Source organism: Mus caroli, unplaced genomic scaffold (genome assembly GCF_978045245.1).
Source record: "Mus caroli unplaced genomic scaffold, Mus_caroli_1 scaffold_7, whole genome shotgun sequence".
NCBI classification, from domain to species: Eukaryota; Metazoa; Chordata; class Mammalia; order Rodentia; family Muridae; genus Mus; species Mus caroli.
The window spans coordinates 118,117,335-118,137,501 of NW_028227262.1; the positions used below are offsets into that span (position 1 = coordinate 118,117,335).

Below are 20,167 nucleotides of genomic sequence, written 5' to 3' on the forward strand. Positions count from 1 at the left end.
TGAAAAAGACAGTCAGTAGCAGGAATTCCAGAAGGCATTCTCCCTAAGTACTAGAAAGTCTAACTGGCTGTACTGTCTAATGTTAAAAGGTAGACATGATACTGTCCAACAATTTTATCACTAGCTTTATGACTGAAAATGCAATTTTTTTCACTTGGTGTTGATTTTAAGTTCATATTTAAAAATTTTTAAAATTCATTTACTTATTCACTTATTTTGTATGTGTGTGCATGTGTAGACGTCGGAGGACAACTATGGGAAACAGTTCTCCACTCCATCATGTATGTGTCCTAACAGCTCTGGTTGTCAGCTTTGCCAACAAGCCTCTTTACGTGCTTGAGCCAGCTCATCTACCCAAATTCATATTCTTGAAGGCAAGAGATATTTATATCACTATGTGATTTTTAACATGAAAAAAAGAAATAACAATGAGTGGCAATAAAAGCCACTTCTAATATTTAAACTGCATAATAAACTAAGCCTCCACTCCCCCAACCTAACTCAAACAGGGTCTCACTGTGCAGCCCTGGTTGGCCTGGAACTCACTATGTAGACAGGCTGGCCTTGAACTTACACATATATCCTCTTGCTTCTGCCTCCCAAATTCTGGGATTAAAAGCATGCACAACACTAAAAGTCAACTATTAGCACAAATTTCAACTTCAACTGAAAAATTGGTGCTTTTTTTTTGTTTGTTTTTTGGTTTTTTGAGACAGGGTTTCTCTGTGTAGCCCTGCTTGTCCTGGAACTCACTCTGTAGACCAGGTAGCCTCGAACTCAGAAATCCGCCTGCCTCTGCCTCCCGAGTGCTGGGATTAAAGGCGTGTGCCACCACGCCCGGCTGAAAATTGATGCTATTGATGGAGGTAGGAACGGAAAAGGCTTGGCTAAAACTTAATACAAAGATAGGGTGACGGCAGATATAAGTGTGGTGGCGCACTGGTCTCCATGAGCTGGCTCTCTTCAGAACCTGGATACAGCTAACAGTTCTATGACAACAGTTTCTAGAACCAGAAAAAGAAGCTAAATCAGACGTCTCCGTTAAAGCTGCCATAGTGATGATCACTACCGCCCAAAGAAAATGGCACACACATTGTATAGCAATATCTAAATGTTATTACTTCTTTACCAATATACACTTTTTAATCTCATTATTCTCTTATCATAAACAGAAGCATATATGATTTACAATGATTTGACTTTTTTTTTTAAAGCAATACAATAGTTCTAAACAGTGCCATAGAAAAAAATCTAGGAAGTAATGAATAAAGTTAAATTAGCCAAGGAAAATAAACAGAAACACAATTCACAGTAATAGGTGAATAGAATGAATTTAAGGTTAAAAAAATCATCTAAAAATAAAATCTGAGATAGCATTTAATAAGAAAACAAGAAGCGCATTTGATGAAGAAAAGAATCCACTGCAATAACCCTGCCCTGAAAACAAGCAAACGATTCCTGTCACTGCGCCTACTAGTCAGCTCCACAGAACTTCAAAACAAGTGGGAGCTCTGACCTCCAGCTGATACATCTATATAGAGAATACATACACACCTGACAGACACTAGAGGCTTTGGATAGCCACGTCATTTCAACAGTAAGACAAACTATAGAGACAACCCCCACAGTAAAAAACCACATATAAAAATTAGAATTTGCTTAATACAGAAAACAAAAACTGCATTAAAGAGCCCAACATCTTAATCTGTAAATACTGTCATATACAGACCTCTTTGACACATCTCCAGCAATTATAGAATTTTTTTTTCTTGTAGAGCCTGTAAATCCTAAACCACAGACTAGCTAAAACTTGGTGAAAATTGGTAAGAATTTCTGCAGATGGTGAGACTGTAGATTAACAGGAATTTTAAGAAAGCAAGTTTTAGGAAGGGCATCTTTAAAGAGCTTTGTGACTTTGTCTAAAGTGCACACTATCATGACTTCCACCCACAAAGTCACTTCATAGCAGAATTCCCAGCTGTCACATGACAGTCAGTGAAGGGTTTCACACTTGTTTCACAGGAAATAAATGATTCACAATTTTCCAACACAACAAAATAATAGTGAGGTAATGTCTTTATATAATTACCATAAGACTTAATATAACGTGGAGAATAGCAATCAGGACCACTTTTTTAAGTGCTTGTTGACTTATTAAGCAACCATCTCAGTCTCTCACTAGATGGTTAGGGTCCCCAGCCAGCTTCTATCTACAGACCGACTTTAAGCCTGTTTTGTCACATGAAACTGTTACTGTGTATTTCTATATAACACTTCTTAAGGCAGATGTGGGGAGCCAGTAGAATGGCAGGCTGCCAACATTTATACACAGAATACATATTTCACTCAACATTCATTTGTTTATAAACAAAGCAAGCACTGGATGTTAAATCTGACACACTTTACTACAACAAACACAGACCCAACTTCCCAATGGTTTCTGTCAGTTTTTACTCCTTGAACACAGAAAGGTCAGTTTTAGTAGAGATGGAAACCATATCAAAAAAGGTGACTTTGATAAAGGTTAATGTTGTTTGTCACCTTTAACACAGAAGTGGAAGGAAATCCAATTCTAAATTACTTTGTGTGTAAAACATGACATAACTCTGAATCAAACAAACTGGCCGAGTCAGGTCTCACGTTACTTCCTAAGTAAAATGTAAATGCATTTGTGAAGTGACTGCAATCTAAATTCTTACAGAACACAAGGGTGAAAGTAGCATCGGTTATCAATAGCTTATTTCTGATGGAAAGCCATATATTCTGCTAAAAAAGGGAGATGGAGGTGAGGCAGAAGCTGGGGATTCTGTCAAGGAACAGTTCTCCACTAACGAATGTATCTACAGCTAAGTATATTAATTTGGGGCTAAGCTAGAATATGAAAGGAATTTTTAGGAAAGCACACATATTTGGTTCCTTAAATACTACCTTTTATTGTTTAAATTATAATATTCTGCTGTTACTCCTTATAAACATCTATACAAGTTCTCAATCAGAGCTGTCATGGGGATGTGGCGAGCAGCATGCCAATCTTGGTTCTGGATGTGTAAGCCCTACACTTCCTAAAGTTACCCCTGGAGTGGCCCACTAATGCCCAAGGCACAGACTCTGACCTGCCTGAGTCGGTTATGTCATCCACCTCCTTACTACCTAAAGCATCTTAGTACTTAGGCAGCTCTGAGTGGCTTCCTAGGGTTCAATCATTTAAACTTGTTAGTAAAAAATGAAAAGTTCTAAACTACAGTGAAGGAGGATGGAATTAAAGCAGGCATTATAAAAACAGAGAAAAGAAGGGGCGGGGGGAAGAATCACTAAGGTTAAGAATTGAATTTCACCCAAATAATAGAGTCAGAGGAATTGAAAGAAAAAACCTTGGTGGCTGGGGGAAGCATGTACAGGCAGGCTGCAGGCAGCAGATCCCATTTGGCTGTATCGTCAAGGTGCCAGAGCTCAAGGACTCAGACACAGCTCTCTATATTTTGGCAATTTCCAGTTCAAAAACAAAATTTTCTTTTTGGTCACCTACTGATTTGCACCTGTGTTCTTGAAATGAGACTCACCAGGCTACGCTGTTGGCTACACAGTTTTTGTTCTTGTTCTTGGCTGTTACTTAGGAGAATCACTTCAGGAAGCTGTGAAGTCTTTGAATAGAATGGATTTACTCAAATGTACAGGTAAGTGATTATTCTGTCTCTTATACAATCTGGTACCTCCTAATTTATACTGCATACTTCCAACAGGGTAGGTATTGGCACACATGTTTATTAAGTCACTACTGATTACCTTGGGATGCTTGTAAAGCTAGAAAGTCTACAACTGCAAAAATATAGTCCCATTCATCCTCAAAAGCAAACCCAGAAAAGTCAGTAAGGACAGAGGGAAGGATGGATCAAGGTCTCCTTCCTACACATGACACTTCTGGAAGTCCAGGTCAATTTCATAGTCACACACTCCTAACAGCTGGCACACGGACAGGGCAGATCCTGTTTTCAACACAGTGGTAGCAGCTGCCTATGGCACACTTGAACAACCGTGAATGCTAACTAGCCAGATGTGGGCTTCATATGCTACACTCCCCAGCACCTGAGGTGACGGTATGCTCCTATCCCTGTGTGTACAAAACCAGAGCAATGAAAAGGGCAAACTCTCATACTTTTCTGTTTAATGAAAAACTCTTGGTGTTACATAGTTTTCTTTTTATCCATTAAAAAAAGTCTGGCCCACATGCTTATTACTAAAATGCCTGTAAATTGTATGCCAAAAGACAACCACAAACTATTACTCTTCAAAATGGTAGGGTCACATATCAGAAAAATATGAAAGCACAGCTCTGGAACCTATTGTCCAGATAAAACTATGACAAAAAGGTCACTCAGAGGAGAGTGAGAGCGTGGGTTCTGCATAGCTCTACCAACAGTCATTTCCTTTAAAATCCCAACAGTGAGATCAGTAAAAATAGCGGGGAAGGACAGTACCTCTCCTGCTGGTCACCTGGAACACCCTTATTTCTGGGTAGGAGCCTGGGTTTCAGGTTTCTGTGATTCTATGACAATGGCTACTGTAATGTCCACTATAGAATTTCAATACAGAAATATCAATTTCTGATCAGGTGTCTGGGCCAATCTTGAGTTTTGCTTTTTGGTAGTATGGCAAAAAGTATAAATTCAAGCCCTCTAACTGCTCTATGTTTAATACAAGAAAAGTCAACAGCCACACATCACCTAAACACCCATCACCTGTGTCCCACAGAGCCACACAGAGCCAGTTAAGGACGAGGGAGTAAGTCAGAGTCAGCACCACAACAGCGGTGATGTGGGGAAAAGTGAAAGGGGAAGAGAAGAAAAGAGAAACAAAGGCGAAACACTCAGCAGCAAAACCCCAAATTCCTACAGCACCAAGTCTACCAGTAGTGATGTTCTCCTAACTCAAAATAAACTTCGAAAACTTGGAAGCCAGAAAAAAGGCTAATTTTCATTAATACTTATTAATTCTTAAAGGCTAAAGAAAAATATACATAATTAAATGGGAAGTATATCAATTTCACTTTATTAGCCTAATGCAGAAATAAGAGGAAAAGGGGATTGAGGTCAGGTATGAAGGAAGAGGGTTAAAACTTGTGATAATAAGGATCCTTCAAAACTCTGGTGCAGTCCTCAGTAACTGCAACGTCACCTCTGCCCACAGAACAGCCAACTCCGGTTCCTTCTCCATGTCTGAGCCCAGTAATTCTTCAATCCGACTCCCCAGTTTACAGTGTGATGAGGTCTACCAGGTTGCCTTTAGGAGGAGTCATGCTGTCAGGGAAGAAATTTACTAAGGTGTCAAAGAGCTGAGTTCTTTGAGCATAGGTGTGATCCACATCTGAAAAGCCTGTTGAAGAAAATAAAACAAATTTATTATTTCAAAAATTCAACACAGAACAAAAAAAGTTAGTGTGTACTGACTTAGATATTAGTCATGTACAATGGGAAAATCAAAATAAGCTTTAAAACTACAACACGTAGAGCAGTGGCTCTCATCCTTCCTCATGCTGTGACCCCCAACCATAACATTATTTTCATCGCTACTTCGTAACTGTAATTTTGCTATAGTTAGGAATAATAATGTAAATATCTGTGTTTTCTGTTGGTCTTAAGTGACCACTTGGCCCCACAAAGGGTCAGGACCCACAGGTTGAGAATCACTGACCTAGCCAGTGTGGACTAGGCACTATTAGCCTCCTTGGTGCTCAGCATCCATTTCCTCACTGATGCACATTTGTGAAGCCAGTTGACTTCACAGACTATCATGCAGAGTAAATGCAATTACATGAAAATACCTACAGAAAGACCGTTACTTAATTAAAACCGATTTCTCATCTCTCCTTTGCTAGACTATTCCTCTACTACTTCATTGAAGAAATTCCATTCCTCTATCTCTTTAGTGCTTCTGATCCATTAATGTTTTTGGTAGGGTAATAAAAATAAAACAAAATCACAATTAAGAGATCTTTAGAAAAGCAGGCTAAAATCAGAAAGATCTTTAGAGGCAGACGTGTTATCAGAAAACTGAGTGAAAGTATAGACAACCAAGAGAAAGAAATGTGTACACAGGGTACCTTAGCAAATGCCATTATTATGTTACTATGTAACAGGTTCCATACTAAGCATATTTAATGAGAATAATTAAGTACTTTATGCAAATAAATACCAGAGTACAGAAGGCATTTTTACAAGACAGTGTTTGTTAATACAAAGGATTCTTCCCTTTCTTTACATCCAGCAAACATTTACTTTCAAGTTCACAGCAACCAATATCCCATTTTGGTCAGTTTGATCTAAGTTGTTTCAGATTTCTAACACACAAATTAAATACTTAATTTTTTAATGTGCATTGGTGTTTTGCCTGCATGCTTGTGTGTGTGAAGATGTAAGATGCCCTGGAACTGGAGTTACAAACAGTTGTGAGCTGCCATGTGGGTGCTAGAGACTGAACCTGGGTCTTCTGGAAGAGTAACCAGTGTTCTTACCTGCTGAGCCATTTCTCCAGCCTTCAAATTAAATACTTAAGCGATAAATGATTTTCCCATTATACTGAATGGCTAGCTGGGACATGTTAGCCCGTTGTGCCATCAAAAAAAGAACCACCATGGCTGTGATGGTTCAGTGAAAATGCAAACTGGATTAATTCCACTCAACATTTTTAGATCCAATTTGTTTTAATCTTATAAAGAATAAAAACAGAACATAAGACTACCAAGGATACCAGTTTCCTGGAAGGAGATAAACAATGCCAAGAATGGTTCATTCCTTTGTTAAAATTATTATTGTTGTTTTAAGTTTGTGGGGGAAATGTTTCTTCCTTTGAGTGTAGCTTACCAAAGCCTACTGTCATATCACAGAAATGAATAGAAGTAAATACTGCAAAGTACTAACGAAGCTTATTGCAAAGGAAAGATTATAATCCTGTTTTTTATTATGCTTTTTCTGAATTTTCCAAATTGCTTTACTTTCAAAACATTTCAAGCACACAGAGGTTTCAAGCGTATAATGTGCACTCATTCAGACCCTTCACTTTGATAAGTCTGTTGTTAGTGTCTGGCCTGACACTGTGCCTACTGTGGATGTATTCATGCCTAACTCCTAACCTTTCTGTGGAAGCACCTGTGGATTCTATACAGTTTCCCTCCTGAATTCTTGAACTCATTTCAGCTAAGCATAGAATCTCCATTCATATGACCAACCATCCCCTCCTCTCCCACCCCGTCTCAGCCCTACACATATTCTTTTGTGGGGTTAGGGAATGAATAAAGGACACTGCCGTGTGCTACGTCTTTCACCCTAACTATATATTAAACTCAGAAAACTTAACATTGACCTTTTAATAATCTTTTTATTATTCCTTTGTCTCTAACCAAAGTTCTAATCCAAGGTCACATTCTACATTTGGCTTTGAAGTCTCCTGATCAGAATCAGATTTGCAGCTTCTCTGTTTTCTAAAGGCATGGATATTTCTGAAGCACATAGAAAAGTCATATAGTGTGTGTTAAATTTGGGTTAATGTTGTCTTGACTGTTGCATGATCAGATGCTGGCTGTGGAATACCAGAGTGACTCTGCACCCTTATCTGGGCATTATCTCAGAAAGCACATAGTTTTCAGTTTGGACCAGTATCAACAATATTAACCGTGATCATACAGTTAACTCAGCCAATGGCAAATTTCTCTGATCAACTTTTAGTTCAACCTCTGAAACTAACACTATGAACGGGGAGATTATTCAACACTGTATGAATACTGTGTTTCTCAGACTCCAGACCTATGCTTTAAGTACTCACTGATGGCTCTTACTGAAAAAGCAATTATTGAAGCCACTGGGACATTCTGACTGTGATTCTTCCTAACTGGCACTCTGTTTAACTTACTTGTTTGGTCAGTGTGTACCCCTCAGCTCTTCTCTTGCTCATTTTGATATTCACATCATCTCCTACTTGACCAGTAAGAAATAGACCCACCAATTTTTGATCATTTCTTCACTTTTCTATACAGTAAGATTTCAAGCTTACTCTTTTTAAAACGAATTTTTATTTAACTACTTTTTTTCATTTTATGTCTACTGGTGTTTTGCCAGCATGTATGCCTGTGTAAGAATGTCAGATCTTGGAGTTACAGACAGTTGTAAGCTGCTATATGGGTGCTGGGATTTGAACCCGGTTCCTCTGAAGTTCCTCTCCAACCCTCAATCTTATTCTTAACACTGCTCTGGAGTCAGTCTTTTTCCAAGGAGCTATGATTCTTTGTAGTAGCAAATTATTTGAGAAATCCAAAATCAGTCACACTAACTGCCTATGTACTACTGCTAGGCTTTTACATATAAACTACATTCTTAGAATCACTTAAGAAACGGAGTTGTTTAATAAGGTCTCTCAGATCATGGGTGAGGGGACTCTAAAGTCTGTCTACTTACTCATACTGCATTTACTGAGTGTGTAGGGCAATGTGTTATGCTCGTTTAGTCCTCAAAAGTATCTTTACTTTCATCACTATTTACCAATAAAAAACATCGAAACTTAACACTACCATCAGATGAACTGTTCAACTATGAAGGGTCCCTCAGTATCCATCCCTTTATAAGGACAAGAACAGATTTATGCTGTAGAGTATGTTCTTACACTTTTATACTACATAACAGAACCAGCACATTCAAAACCATATGCTTATATATGTAGATGGATAGAAAATCTTCATTATTTAAAGACTTCATATTTACAGTCAGCTTATCACTGACATTTATTTGTAATTGCACAGCCAAGCTTGTGCACTTATGTGACTGTTTATAGACATGCGTAGAGCAGCAGGATAGGCACATTTTTCAGCTTCTGTGATGTCTGATGGTGACCTCACCACTTAATGTGCTCGAGCTGCAGTTGGTGCTGTGTAGGTTTCTAAGCGTAGGAAGGTGGGATATGCCTTTCCTAGAGAGCAAGTTAGACAAGCTTCATCCTAGTCAGGGCGTTGGTCTTCCTGACCACGAGTTCAATGGTAATGAATACATAAGGTATACTAAACAAGGAGGCATTAAATAGAAATACCGAGAAATAAATGTATGCAATAGTCTGTTGCAGAGACTTGCAGAAGCCTAATTCTTGGACTTTTTCACAAGAGCAGCAACTTGCCTTCGCTAATTTATTGTACCCGTGGGTTATAAAACATAATTGCTTTGAATAATCAGAATCAAATATATCAACATGTCTCTTCACAAAGTAGTGCTAAGTAAAGACATAGAGCAGGACTTACACTTAATCTGTAGTCAGTATTTTCCTTATCAATATATGTAAAAGGTGCAGGTATAGAGGAATTTTAATCCAGCAACATGGCTGCTCTGCCAAGGGATCACATCCAAAGATATGATCCCGGCAGAATGCAAACATGCCCCAGACATGCCCTTGGATTACAGTATAATCTGGCTGAAATACAGACATGCCCTTAGTACACACCTCTAATCTTCAACAATGAAAGTAAGGCTAGTTTGTATAAGGAAGCAGCCATGTTTGAAAGTGACATCTAATTGAGGGGCAAAGTGACAAATCAGAAAAAGATTTGACAGAATGAGTCAGAGATAGGATACGCCCTACTCTCACGAGAACAGACAGGAAGAGGCTACTTTAGAGCAGAGAGAAAGAAAAAGGGTAGTGCAGTGTGTGGTGTCCAGGGTGGGGTGTGTGTGTGTGTGTGTGGCCGTTTTACTGGAATAGTTTTCGAGAGTCAGGTGACAGAGAACAAGCTAAAGACAGGTGAAGACAGAGTGAGCCGGAGAGTGAAAAGGAGCCAAAGATTAGAACAGATTGCCAGAGTTATAAGCATGAGGCCAGGCAGAGCAATTCAGTCAGAAGCCGAGAAAAGCAGACTGAATTAAGTCAGTTTGGAAGATTAGATTGTATGGAGGCTAGAGGCTTCCAGGCCTACACTTAGAGAGAGAACAGAGAAGGAAACACTCTGGGTTCAGCCCAAGCCATGTACTTGCACAGCTTGGTTTGACAGTTCTCATCTCACTTCATCTGAGGAAATAAAAGTGACATTTACAGGCAAGAACCCAGACACTCCCTGATACAAAGCCTGAGCCAGCATGAACACAGAGGAAGGCAGTACTGGCGCCAGGCTCTTGCTCCTCAGCACCATCGCTCTTATTTGTACCACCCTGTACCAGCCATGAGAAGACAGTGACTGCCTGAGAGAGGAGAGGCTCTACTAGGAACAAGCTATTTATACTTCAAGGAAAACAAACTGTTCTTGACAGAATATGTTCTCTGGCAGGGAACAGGGCAGAAAACAGGAGAAAGGAACTAAGCTACATGGTAAAAATATTTGCTGACACAATCCTAATCTATTTAATCACTGTCAAGAAATTCTTGCCTTAATGGCTAAACACTAGCCAAAGACAGTTTAGTGCTGCCCATCAATAAATAAGAGTTTTGCAATCTGTACATATCAGGGCATAAACTCTTTCAAACCAATGGCAGACTCACAATTACCCGGGTACCACTAAGTCTGCTTCAAAGGATAAAATTATGAGAGGCACGAGCTTTCTAGCAACGTTTATGCCTGGTTTCTCCTAGTTTTTCATCATGATGGGGCTGCAATGTTTTGTAGCCTAAAGACACACCCACTGCAATGATGTTTTATGGTGCTTGCTACATGGAGTCCTACATACTCTGGAGTTAGGGACTGCCAGTTTTCCATTTTCTTCTTTCAATTTCCTATCTTACCATAATGGTCTCACGCTCTTCTGGAGTTAGAAGTGAAGCCCAGCATTACCGTAATTGTTAGAGATGTCTCAATTACTTGCTACAGAAAAAGGTGGACAAAATCCCAAGAACACTGCTACTCTTTCCCATCCCAGGGAACAGCACCAGAATCCCATAGCGATGCTCTGTTTTATTCTGAAAATCATTTCTTTTTAGCCAAAAAACAAAGGACCAGCAATTTAAAAACTAAACTAATGCCATCCCGGAGTCATTTGATTCCAAATATGAGAGCAATATGTATATTGTGTACACTACCGTACAACTCTTGGGCAAATACTAACAGCACTGGCACCAACAGGGTTAGTGTGTACTCGCATATAATTATACATCACAATGGCAACTCCAGAGCTACCGTTTCTTATGTTTCAGAGAAAGAATCTTTACTTCTAGGCCAGTGTGGAACTAAAAAAGTGAAATGTGGTAAAGACTGGAGCTGCCTATCCTGAGTTGTCCTAATAAAAAATACCCTTGAAAACTCACCAGCATAAAGCTCTGGTTTCTGAAACTTCTACAGAATCACAAGACTTAATTGTATGAGAGCCTAGTTTAGCTGCTTTGTGTGTTTGTGTGTGTGTTAATTTAATTTTTAAATTAGCATACAAAATAAACAGGTTTCCTCTGGGTGTTCTCATATATTCCTAGCTTATCAGTCCTCTGGGACATCTTCTTGCCCTGTTCTCTGGCTGTACCCTTGAGCCCCCAGAATCTCCCTTCAATTCTTCTATTCCATGTGTTCTCTTACTCCCCACCTCCCTTCTTGAGGCCTCCTTTTTCTCCTCTCACTGCTCCTTTCTAGTTTTTTGGCATCTCCTCTATCAATCTACACATGGAATTTACAAGTTAGGATCTATGTATGACAAACGTAGCGCTTGTCTCTCCAAGTCTCAGTACCTCACTTAGTATACCATTTTCTGGTTCTACCTATTTTACTGCAAATTTCATTTTTCTTTATGGATGATTAAGAGTGCATGTGTGCATGCAACACACTTTCATTATCTATTCATCTGTTGACAGACTAAGGTAGTTGCATTAACAGAACAGAACAGAACAGAACAGAACAGAACAGAACAGAACAGAACAGAACAGCAATGAAAAAAGATGTGTAAGTATTTCTGGGGTGGGATAGAGTCCTTTGGATCCACATCCAGGAATGATGTAGCTTGATCATATCATACTTGTATTTTTAGCTTTTGAGAAACCACTACATTGGTTTCAGTAACTGCTGCACCAGTTTACATCCCCACCAATACTGAAAAGAGATCCTCTTTCCCTATATCCTTTGCCAGATTTTGGTGTCATGTTTCCTTGACAACAGCCATTGTGAAGAGTGCAGTGAAATGGAGCACCTCACTTGCACTTACTTCCCTGGTAGCTAACTATATCGAAAACTTAATTAAAACACTTACTGGCCATTTGCACTTCTTTTGAAAACTGTCTGTTCAGTTCATTAGTCCAGTTATTGGTTGGCATAATTAATTAACTAACTAACTTATTAGGTTTCTGTGTATGTGTACTGAAACTTTGCAGCTTTTTATATATTCTAGTTGCCTGAAGTATAGATGGTGAAGATTTTCAAAGATTCTATAAGCTGTTTATTATGATGATAATCGTTATCTGTGCAAAGGCTACTTGACTTCATGTAGTTAATTTTCAAACTCCTATGATCATTTCTTATACTATTGGGATTCTACAACTTTAGTTAATCATTCATTAATACCATTCAATCCCTAGCACCAAATTTTTTTCCAAGTAACTCACTAATAAATACTAAATAAGAGTACTTCTTAATGGAGACTACTTCCTGAGAAGTGTGAGGGGAAAAGTTTAAAGAGAACTTAAGGAATTAAATTATCAACAAATATCAATTTTCATTAAAAAGAAAAAAGACAGTTTTTTTGACTTTCAAAGCATTTCATTCCCCACTCCATTTATCAATTCCTGACATAATAAACTTCCCAAAGAACAAGAAGACATGAGCCCACCCGATCAAGGTCGATTTCAAAGCAGTGCTGCAGAGATTACTTTGTTTTGACCACACTTCTGTTGCCATTTGCCTGTACCAAGTGGCACATGAACTGCAAACTGCAAACAGGAGCTGGCGAACGGTGCCTGAGGGTAGGTACCCTTTAGCAGCTAGCAAACACTGCGTGCACTCGTGTGGATATATGTTTCACCTCATGGTCCGTGTAAGAGACCAAAATCCAACCAAATGTTAGTGCGAAAAGATAAACTGCAGGCATGCTTACCTAGAGCTGTGAAATCTGAGCCAGATTTGAAAAGAGCAGAGGCTAGGAGTTGAAACTGTTAAAAACAAAAACAAACAAACAAAAAATCCACGGTAAATTAGCCAGCTAGCACACTTAAGAGAAACAACTTCTGAGACTTTTCATTCATTATTAGCCTCTGTTTTTATGCATGCATTGTACAGATCTAACCACCAAATATTGGAAAACAAAAAACTAAGAACAAACAAAAGCCCTCACCACATTTAGATTAAAAAACCTGCTGTTTTTCTCTTCTTTATTTTCTATTTAAACAAAGTTTTCTTTCACTCACTGTGTTGCCCAGGCTAGTCTTGAACTCATATTCCTCCTAGCTCCATCAGCTTGGATGCCTTTAGATTTTCATATACTGTTTACACTCTAATATTTGTAAGGACCAATTGTCTTTTAGAATCCAAAATGTGACAAATATTTCAGACCTACCTTTCTTTTTAAAATTATTTTTTACTATTTATGCATATGAATGTTCTGGTTGTATGTCTATCTGGTGTCATGGAGGCGAGATGAGGATGCTGGATGCCCTGGAACTGGCATTACAGGTGGTTGTGAGCCACCACGTGGGTGCTTCAAACTGAACCCAGGTCCTCCGGAAGAGCAGCGCATGCTCTTCTACCTGTGGCTCGTGGCCTTCCCAGATCCAGTCTATATATTTTTGCTTGTAATATCTTTGTTTAGCTCTCACACTTCACCCAAAGATTTAGGAATTATCTTCATCTGACTTCTGAGAATTTATGTAGAATTATAATTTTGTTTGTTTCTTTTTTTTGATTTTTTTGAGACAGGGTTTCTCTGTGTAGCCCTGGCTGTCCTGGAACTCACTTTGTAGACCAGGCTGGCCTCCAACTCAGAAATCCGCCTGCCTCTGCCTCCCAAGTGCTGGGATTAAAGGTGTGCACCACCACACCCGGCTATAATTTTGTTTCTTAAATGATTAATAAAATTACTTATAGAGACATTGAGGCTGAAGTATTGTGCCAGGACAGTTTTCATTACAAACAAAACTATGTAACAATTGTAGAATTCTTTAAGATCTCATTTCTTCTAATGTGAGTTTTGGTAAATTACATGTTTTAAGGCGTCTGCCCAGTCCCTCAGTGTGCTACAACACTGTTCATTGCAACTCTTTGCTACTTTTTTCATAATTCTGAGGTTCTAGTGACTTCACTTTTTCATGTTATGTCGACAGTTTATGTTTTCTTCATGACTCTTAATAAGAGGTTATCCATTTTATTAGTTTGTCAAAGAACCACCACTATATTTATACTTTATTTTTTATAGTATGTTTTCTATTTCACTAATGTTCTATTTTATCTTGAGTTTTTCTTTTTCTTTTCTAACTCCTTTAAAATGAAAAGTAAACTTCACGGATTCCTTATGGCGAAGTTCCAGAGAAATGTGTTCTTTTAACAAACTGACAAAGTAAATTGATAATGTAATTTTAAACAATACCAAATTGTATTACAGACCTCATTCTAAGGTTTCTCAAATGTTTAATTGCCACCTAAACACCTCAAGATGGTTGTCCCATGGGTATTTCAAACTGGTCATATGCAAATCAGGCTCCCATCTCATTTCATTACAATGAAATTTGTAATTTGCTTACTTAATATGTTCTAGACTAGGATCTTGTTCTATTTACAAATATATTTCCTACACCAAGAATGCCTGGCATTGTGTAAGGAATCAACACAAGCTATTAAATGAATGAGAGTAATATTTTGGAAACATAACAGAAGAATTGTATAATTAGTACAGAATGTTGTATAGTAGTTGAAAACTTGCTTTTTCCCCACTCCTTTATTATAATGTCCTTTTGAAAATGGTAGGCTTGATTTTGGCAATTTTTTTCTCAAGCCTTTTCTAGAAAAAAAATACATCATTTTTATTATCATGTTAATTACATAATAGGTTTCATCATATTTCCATGCATGTATATGTAGATAGGTCCTTTCTTACTAGCTGACCCTGTTTCTTTCTCATGATTTTTGTTTGTTTTTTTGGTTTTGTTTTGTTTTTTTGTTTGTTTTTGGTTTTGGTGATTGTTTTTGAACTACTCCATTTTATTAGTTTAAAAAACAAAAAAACCAGGATTCTGAGATTTACAAAAGCATGGAATCAATACAATTTGTATAGTTTTTTGCAAGTTCATCAGCAATTCATATCCAATATTCTAGAGACTGAAGGAAACAAAGAGCCATGCTTTGACTTACAATGGCAGGCAACAGTTACTGCCCTAGCCCTAGGTATCATACAGTGATGCTTATGATAACAGCACATCTAATGAACACATAAAATACCTCTGGCCAATGAGAAGTTAAAAATGAGAAAATGTTTAAAACATAAGACATACAGGGAAAAAATAACTCAGATTTTTGGATTATAAAGTAGTTTAAAAGTTAAACCTGATTCTCCATACAAACAAGGGAAGTTGAAAGATCTTGAACATCAACAGAAAAGTGTGTATTTCATGATTATATATAATCCTTGGTGATTTATAAAAACTAGACTTTAAAAATTCCTCCATAAATACAGAACTAACATAATTTGAAATTTTATACCTAAAAATTAATTTTGAATGAATCAAATGTGCCTGTTCAATTCCTTTCTTTCCCCTCAGATAGACGGTGTAATGAGACACCTTGTCATTTCGGCTAGCCTTTAATTAGTGATCGATCCTCCTGCTCCAACCTTCCCAATGCTGGAGTGCAGCAGTTTAGCACTACAGCTGTTCACTTTTATTTTATCCAACTGAGCATCCTTAAGGGCAGTACATCATAGTTCTTCATTTCCTTTAAGCACTTACACAAGAAAAACATTTATCCATCTTTCTTTACCTCTTTTGTCTCTTCTGGGTCCGAATGATCCACAGTTATATAAAGATCATTCTGTAAATACTTCAGAGCACTAAGGGGATCCATTTGGGCCTTTTCTTCAAACCTAGAAAACACAAAAGAAGGGAAGCAATTACTTTCAGTTATAAGAAATGCCCTTAAGGTTTGAAGAAAGGTATACTGCTTAGAGATGATCTCTTCTGGATATCTAAAAACTTGGTTTTGAGCATCCAGAGTAAGAAATGCTCTGTGGCACAGACACCACTGGGCTGTCAGGAAGTCTGTGGCAGAGCTTCTTACCTTTCCCTATGGAATGTGTGAAGGCTGGCAAGATGCCTCAGTAGGCAGTCTTCACCACCTCAGTTACTGAGGGGACTTCACTCCTCAGAACTGATTTCCCTAAGTTGTCCTCTGATCTCCACACATATACTACAGTGTGCACACACATGTAAGTGTGCATATACTCACATAATAACAAGACCCCAATGTGTCACATCAAAACCACGTTGTTATAAACTAAACTTGCTTCCTTAGACTCACAGACTAGATATGTATCTAGGCTCTGAGGCCCTAGAGAAAACAAATTCAGAACAGCCTGCTGAACAGGAGGAGACAATGAGGCAAACAATAAAGTCGCTGGAGCTGCTCCAGCATCACACACACCTCTTCATCTGGCCTCATTATAGCAGAGAAGGAAGGGCCTTTATACCTGCTAAAATAGCTACTTTAACTGAGGTATCCTATGCATACCCCAATCCCCTGCAATGTGAAATAAACCTACATTTCACTTTCCATTCTACTAAGGTCAGTAGAGAACTCGGTTTCCTGAAAGTACATCTTCCCTTTTGCTTGTGGGCTCTGTTGTTGTTTCCACTTGAGGTTCTCATAATCAGTAAAGAGCGTTTCCAAAATTGGTTTCTGTAGTCTAGTACTGCATTTAGTCAATAATTATTCTCGACTGCTAAACATGATTTTAATACTATAAGAAGTCTTACTCCTTTCTACAAATTTAGAAGATGAATATTATATGAAAGCCAATTGGCTCACAAGATTCTTCATTTCCTCAAAAATCTATACTTTACCTAAATAGAACGAACAATTTTCCACAAGAAAAACAAAAAGTCATCCTAGTAGTACAGGGTAGGTGACCATATAATCAAAGGCTGTCTAATTGATATGTTATTTCTAGCAAAATGTGTTAGCCACATAATAGAGACAAGCTTCTATACGTAATATAGTAAACTCTTAAATTTACCAAAAGTTTAGCAGAAGGTCTACGGATTTTCAAATGTTTAAAGTGGATCTCCTATTATCTATCTGAATGTCCCTTGATACCTCTTTGTCTCATATCCATACAAAAACCTCCAAAAATTCTATTTGTAGAACCTTCGGTGTTCATGCAGAATCTTACTGTGCATCTTACTGTCTTTGGGTGGAACTTTTAAAAAATCACATTATTTTTTACTGAAAGTAACACCCTCAGCTCCCTTATAAGTAGAAACAACATCTTTGGATATATTTTGTTTTTATCCTATTCCTACTACCTAGCATAAACTTACTGTTAAGGCTCCATTTATAAGAGAGGAAACTTGAGGGCAGGAATTTTTTTTCTTCACTGATAAGTTCTGAGACCAAGCCCATGTTTGCCATACACAGGTGCTCAGTAAATATTTTAGAAATAAATGGTCTTATTAATGCTTCTAAAGACTATGTGGCTGACTGAGTTAACCATTCCACAAGTGAGAAGGTAGTCTCCAGAGAAGTCAAGATAGGTTATGTAATATACAAGAATAAATAAAAAATAATGTATATTATCTTAGGATGTAGCAGCAGTAGAATGCTTGTCTGGCATGGGTTCATTAAGCAGTGGGAAGGGAAGGGGGAAGGGGGAAGGGAAAAGGGAAAAGGGAAAAGGGAAAAGGGAAAAGGAGGGAAAAGGGAAAAGGGAAAAGAAGGGAAAAGGGAAAAGGGGAAAGGGAAAAAAGGGAAAAAAGGGAAGAGAGAGAGAGAGAGAGAGAGAGAGAGAGAGAGAGAGAGAAAGGAAAGAAAAGAAAGAAAGAAAGAAAGAAAGAAAGAAAGAAAGAAAGAAAGAAAGAAAGAAAGAAAGAGAGAAAGGAAGGAAGGAAAAGAAAGGAAAGGGAGGGAGGGAGGGAGGGAGAGAGGGAGGGAGGGAAGGAAGGAAGGAAGGAAGGAAAGAAGGAAGGAAGGAAGGAAGGAAGGAAGGAAGGAAGAAAGAAAGAAAGAAAGAAAGAAAGAAAGAAAGAAAGAAAGAAAGAAAGAAAGAAAGAAAAAGGGAAAGGGAAAGGGAAAGGGAAAGGGAAAGGGAAAGGAAGGAAAAGAAAGGAAAGAAAAAGAGGGAGGGAGGACGGGAAGGAAGGAGGGATATTTTAAGAAGACACAGTAAGTATGCATTCAAGGTCCTTTTCTAACAGTAGACACTAGCTACTGGAACAAATGCCAAAAGCAACCATCAGAGAGGACTGAGCTGGCACGTGCTGTGTTACTGTATATCCACTATTACTCTGAGTGCAGGCATGGTGGGCCTTTACTCTACATTCAGTCAAGACTTTAGTGGTTAAGTTCTGAGATGAGTCAGTGGTTCTTTCCCCCACAGGAGCAAATGGCTGGTCATAAACTTTTCTTTCAATTTCAGTTACTTTATGAATTGATCTGATACTCTTAAGGTTTGGTAGTCTTCTACCACACATTTAAAGGTTTAGAGGATCCAGGACTGGAGCAATGGCTCAGCAGTTAAAAGCACTGGCTGCTCTTCCAGAGGATCTGAGTTCAATTCCCAGCAACCATATAGACATGCATGCAGGCAAAGCACCAATTAATGTAAAATAAGAGTAAGTAAATCATTTAAAAGAGAAAAGAGAAAAAAAAGAAATAGCATGCCATTAAAAAAAGCTGGTGGGTGTGAGGGTGGGAAAGGGAGGAGAGAGGGGAGGGGGCTATGATTGGGATGTAAAGTGAGTAAATAATTAATCCATTTTCATTCTCTTTATGACTTGAGTACACATTCCTTCTTATAAACTATGATCCTACCTGCCCACCAAAAGTGTTCTATTTGAATAGTGGCGGTGCACACCTAGCACTTATCCTAGCACTTGGGCAGCAGAGGCAGGCAAATGTCTGTGAGCTCAAGGCCAGCCTGGTCTACAGAGTGAGTCCCAAGCCAGTAAGGGCCACACAGAGAAACCCTGTCTCAGGGGTGGGGAGTGAGGGGTGTTATAGTTGCTATTTTGCAATGCTAAGAAGCAAAGCTAAGGAGAGGAAAAGTATTCTATCACTGAGCTATATCCCTGATCCAGAATATCTTTAAAGAAGAAAAATACATGATAACAATTAAAATAATTTAGGCTGGCATGATTGTGTTAAACAAATGACCTATTATATATTTCTAGAAGAAATAAAAAGTAACTTTCTGGAGAATACTTTGATAACCCATCATTTACATCACTTTTTGGAATATAATTTATAATAATATTACAGAATTACCTAAGTGAGCTGATGTAATCCAAAGATTTTAATAAAAGGAGACTAGTCAATTGCATATAAAATAGAATGCCATACAGCATTATATGACTGGCACTTGTTAGCATATTAACACTGTTTATAGTATTTCACTCACTCAGTGACTCAAGAGAATAAGACTTCTAATTTTCAGTTAAATAAAGTCTATACATAATAAAAATGTAAAAGCTATAACTAAATATCAAATACTATTTGCAGGCAATCTAAAGGAAAGGCAGGGGAGTTAGCTCAATGGGTAAAGTACTTGGTGAGCAAGCACGGGGTCCTGAGTTCAGATCTCCAGAATCCATGTCAAATGTCTGGAAAGGCAGTGCATACTTGCTGGGAGGTGGAGACAGGGAGAATCTCTGCAGTCAGTCAAGCTGAATGGCTAACTCATCTCAGAGCTTAGCCCACAAAAGCCCTTGAAACAGAATTTAGTGTTTAAAGGACCACCATTTATCTAGTTTCTTTACTTGGAGTAATAGTAGTGGCGTAAAAATACAGAACACGCTGTCTCAGTCCTTTCTTATGGTTACTTTTGGCATTTGATCTGATAGCTAACGTCTAATATTGAAAAAGGACCTTGAATGCATATTTATTTTTGTCTTTTAAAAGTTTACTTATGGGCTGGAGAGATGGCTCAATAATTAAAAGCACTGACTGCTCTTCCAGAGATTCTGAGTTCAATTCCCAGCCACCACATAGAGAGTGGCTCATAACTGTCTGTAATAGGATCTGATGCCCTCTTCGGGT

At 38.2% G+C, this 20,167-nt stretch overlaps 1 protein-coding gene across 2 annotated transcripts in view; it reads right to left on the reverse strand.

Annotated features, from left to right (window-relative positions):
- Positions 1-5,018: 5,018 nt before the first annotated feature.
- Positions 5,019-20,167, reverse strand: part of Mkln1 (muskelin 1) — a 111,524-nt gene continuing 96,375 nt past the window's right edge. For both annotated transcript variants that reach the window (XM_021164743.2, XM_085840751.1), the window contains 3 exons: positions 15,899-16,001; positions 13,029-13,083; positions 5,019-5,370 (listed from right to left, as the gene is read on the reverse strand). In XM_021164743.2, the coding sequence (XP_021020402.1) occupies positions 5,249-5,370; positions 13,029-13,083; positions 15,899-16,001 (280 nt within the window). In that variant the 3' untranslated portion in view covers positions 5,019-5,248. The remainder of the gene's footprint in view (positions 5,371-13,028; positions 13,084-15,898; positions 16,002-20,167) is intronic.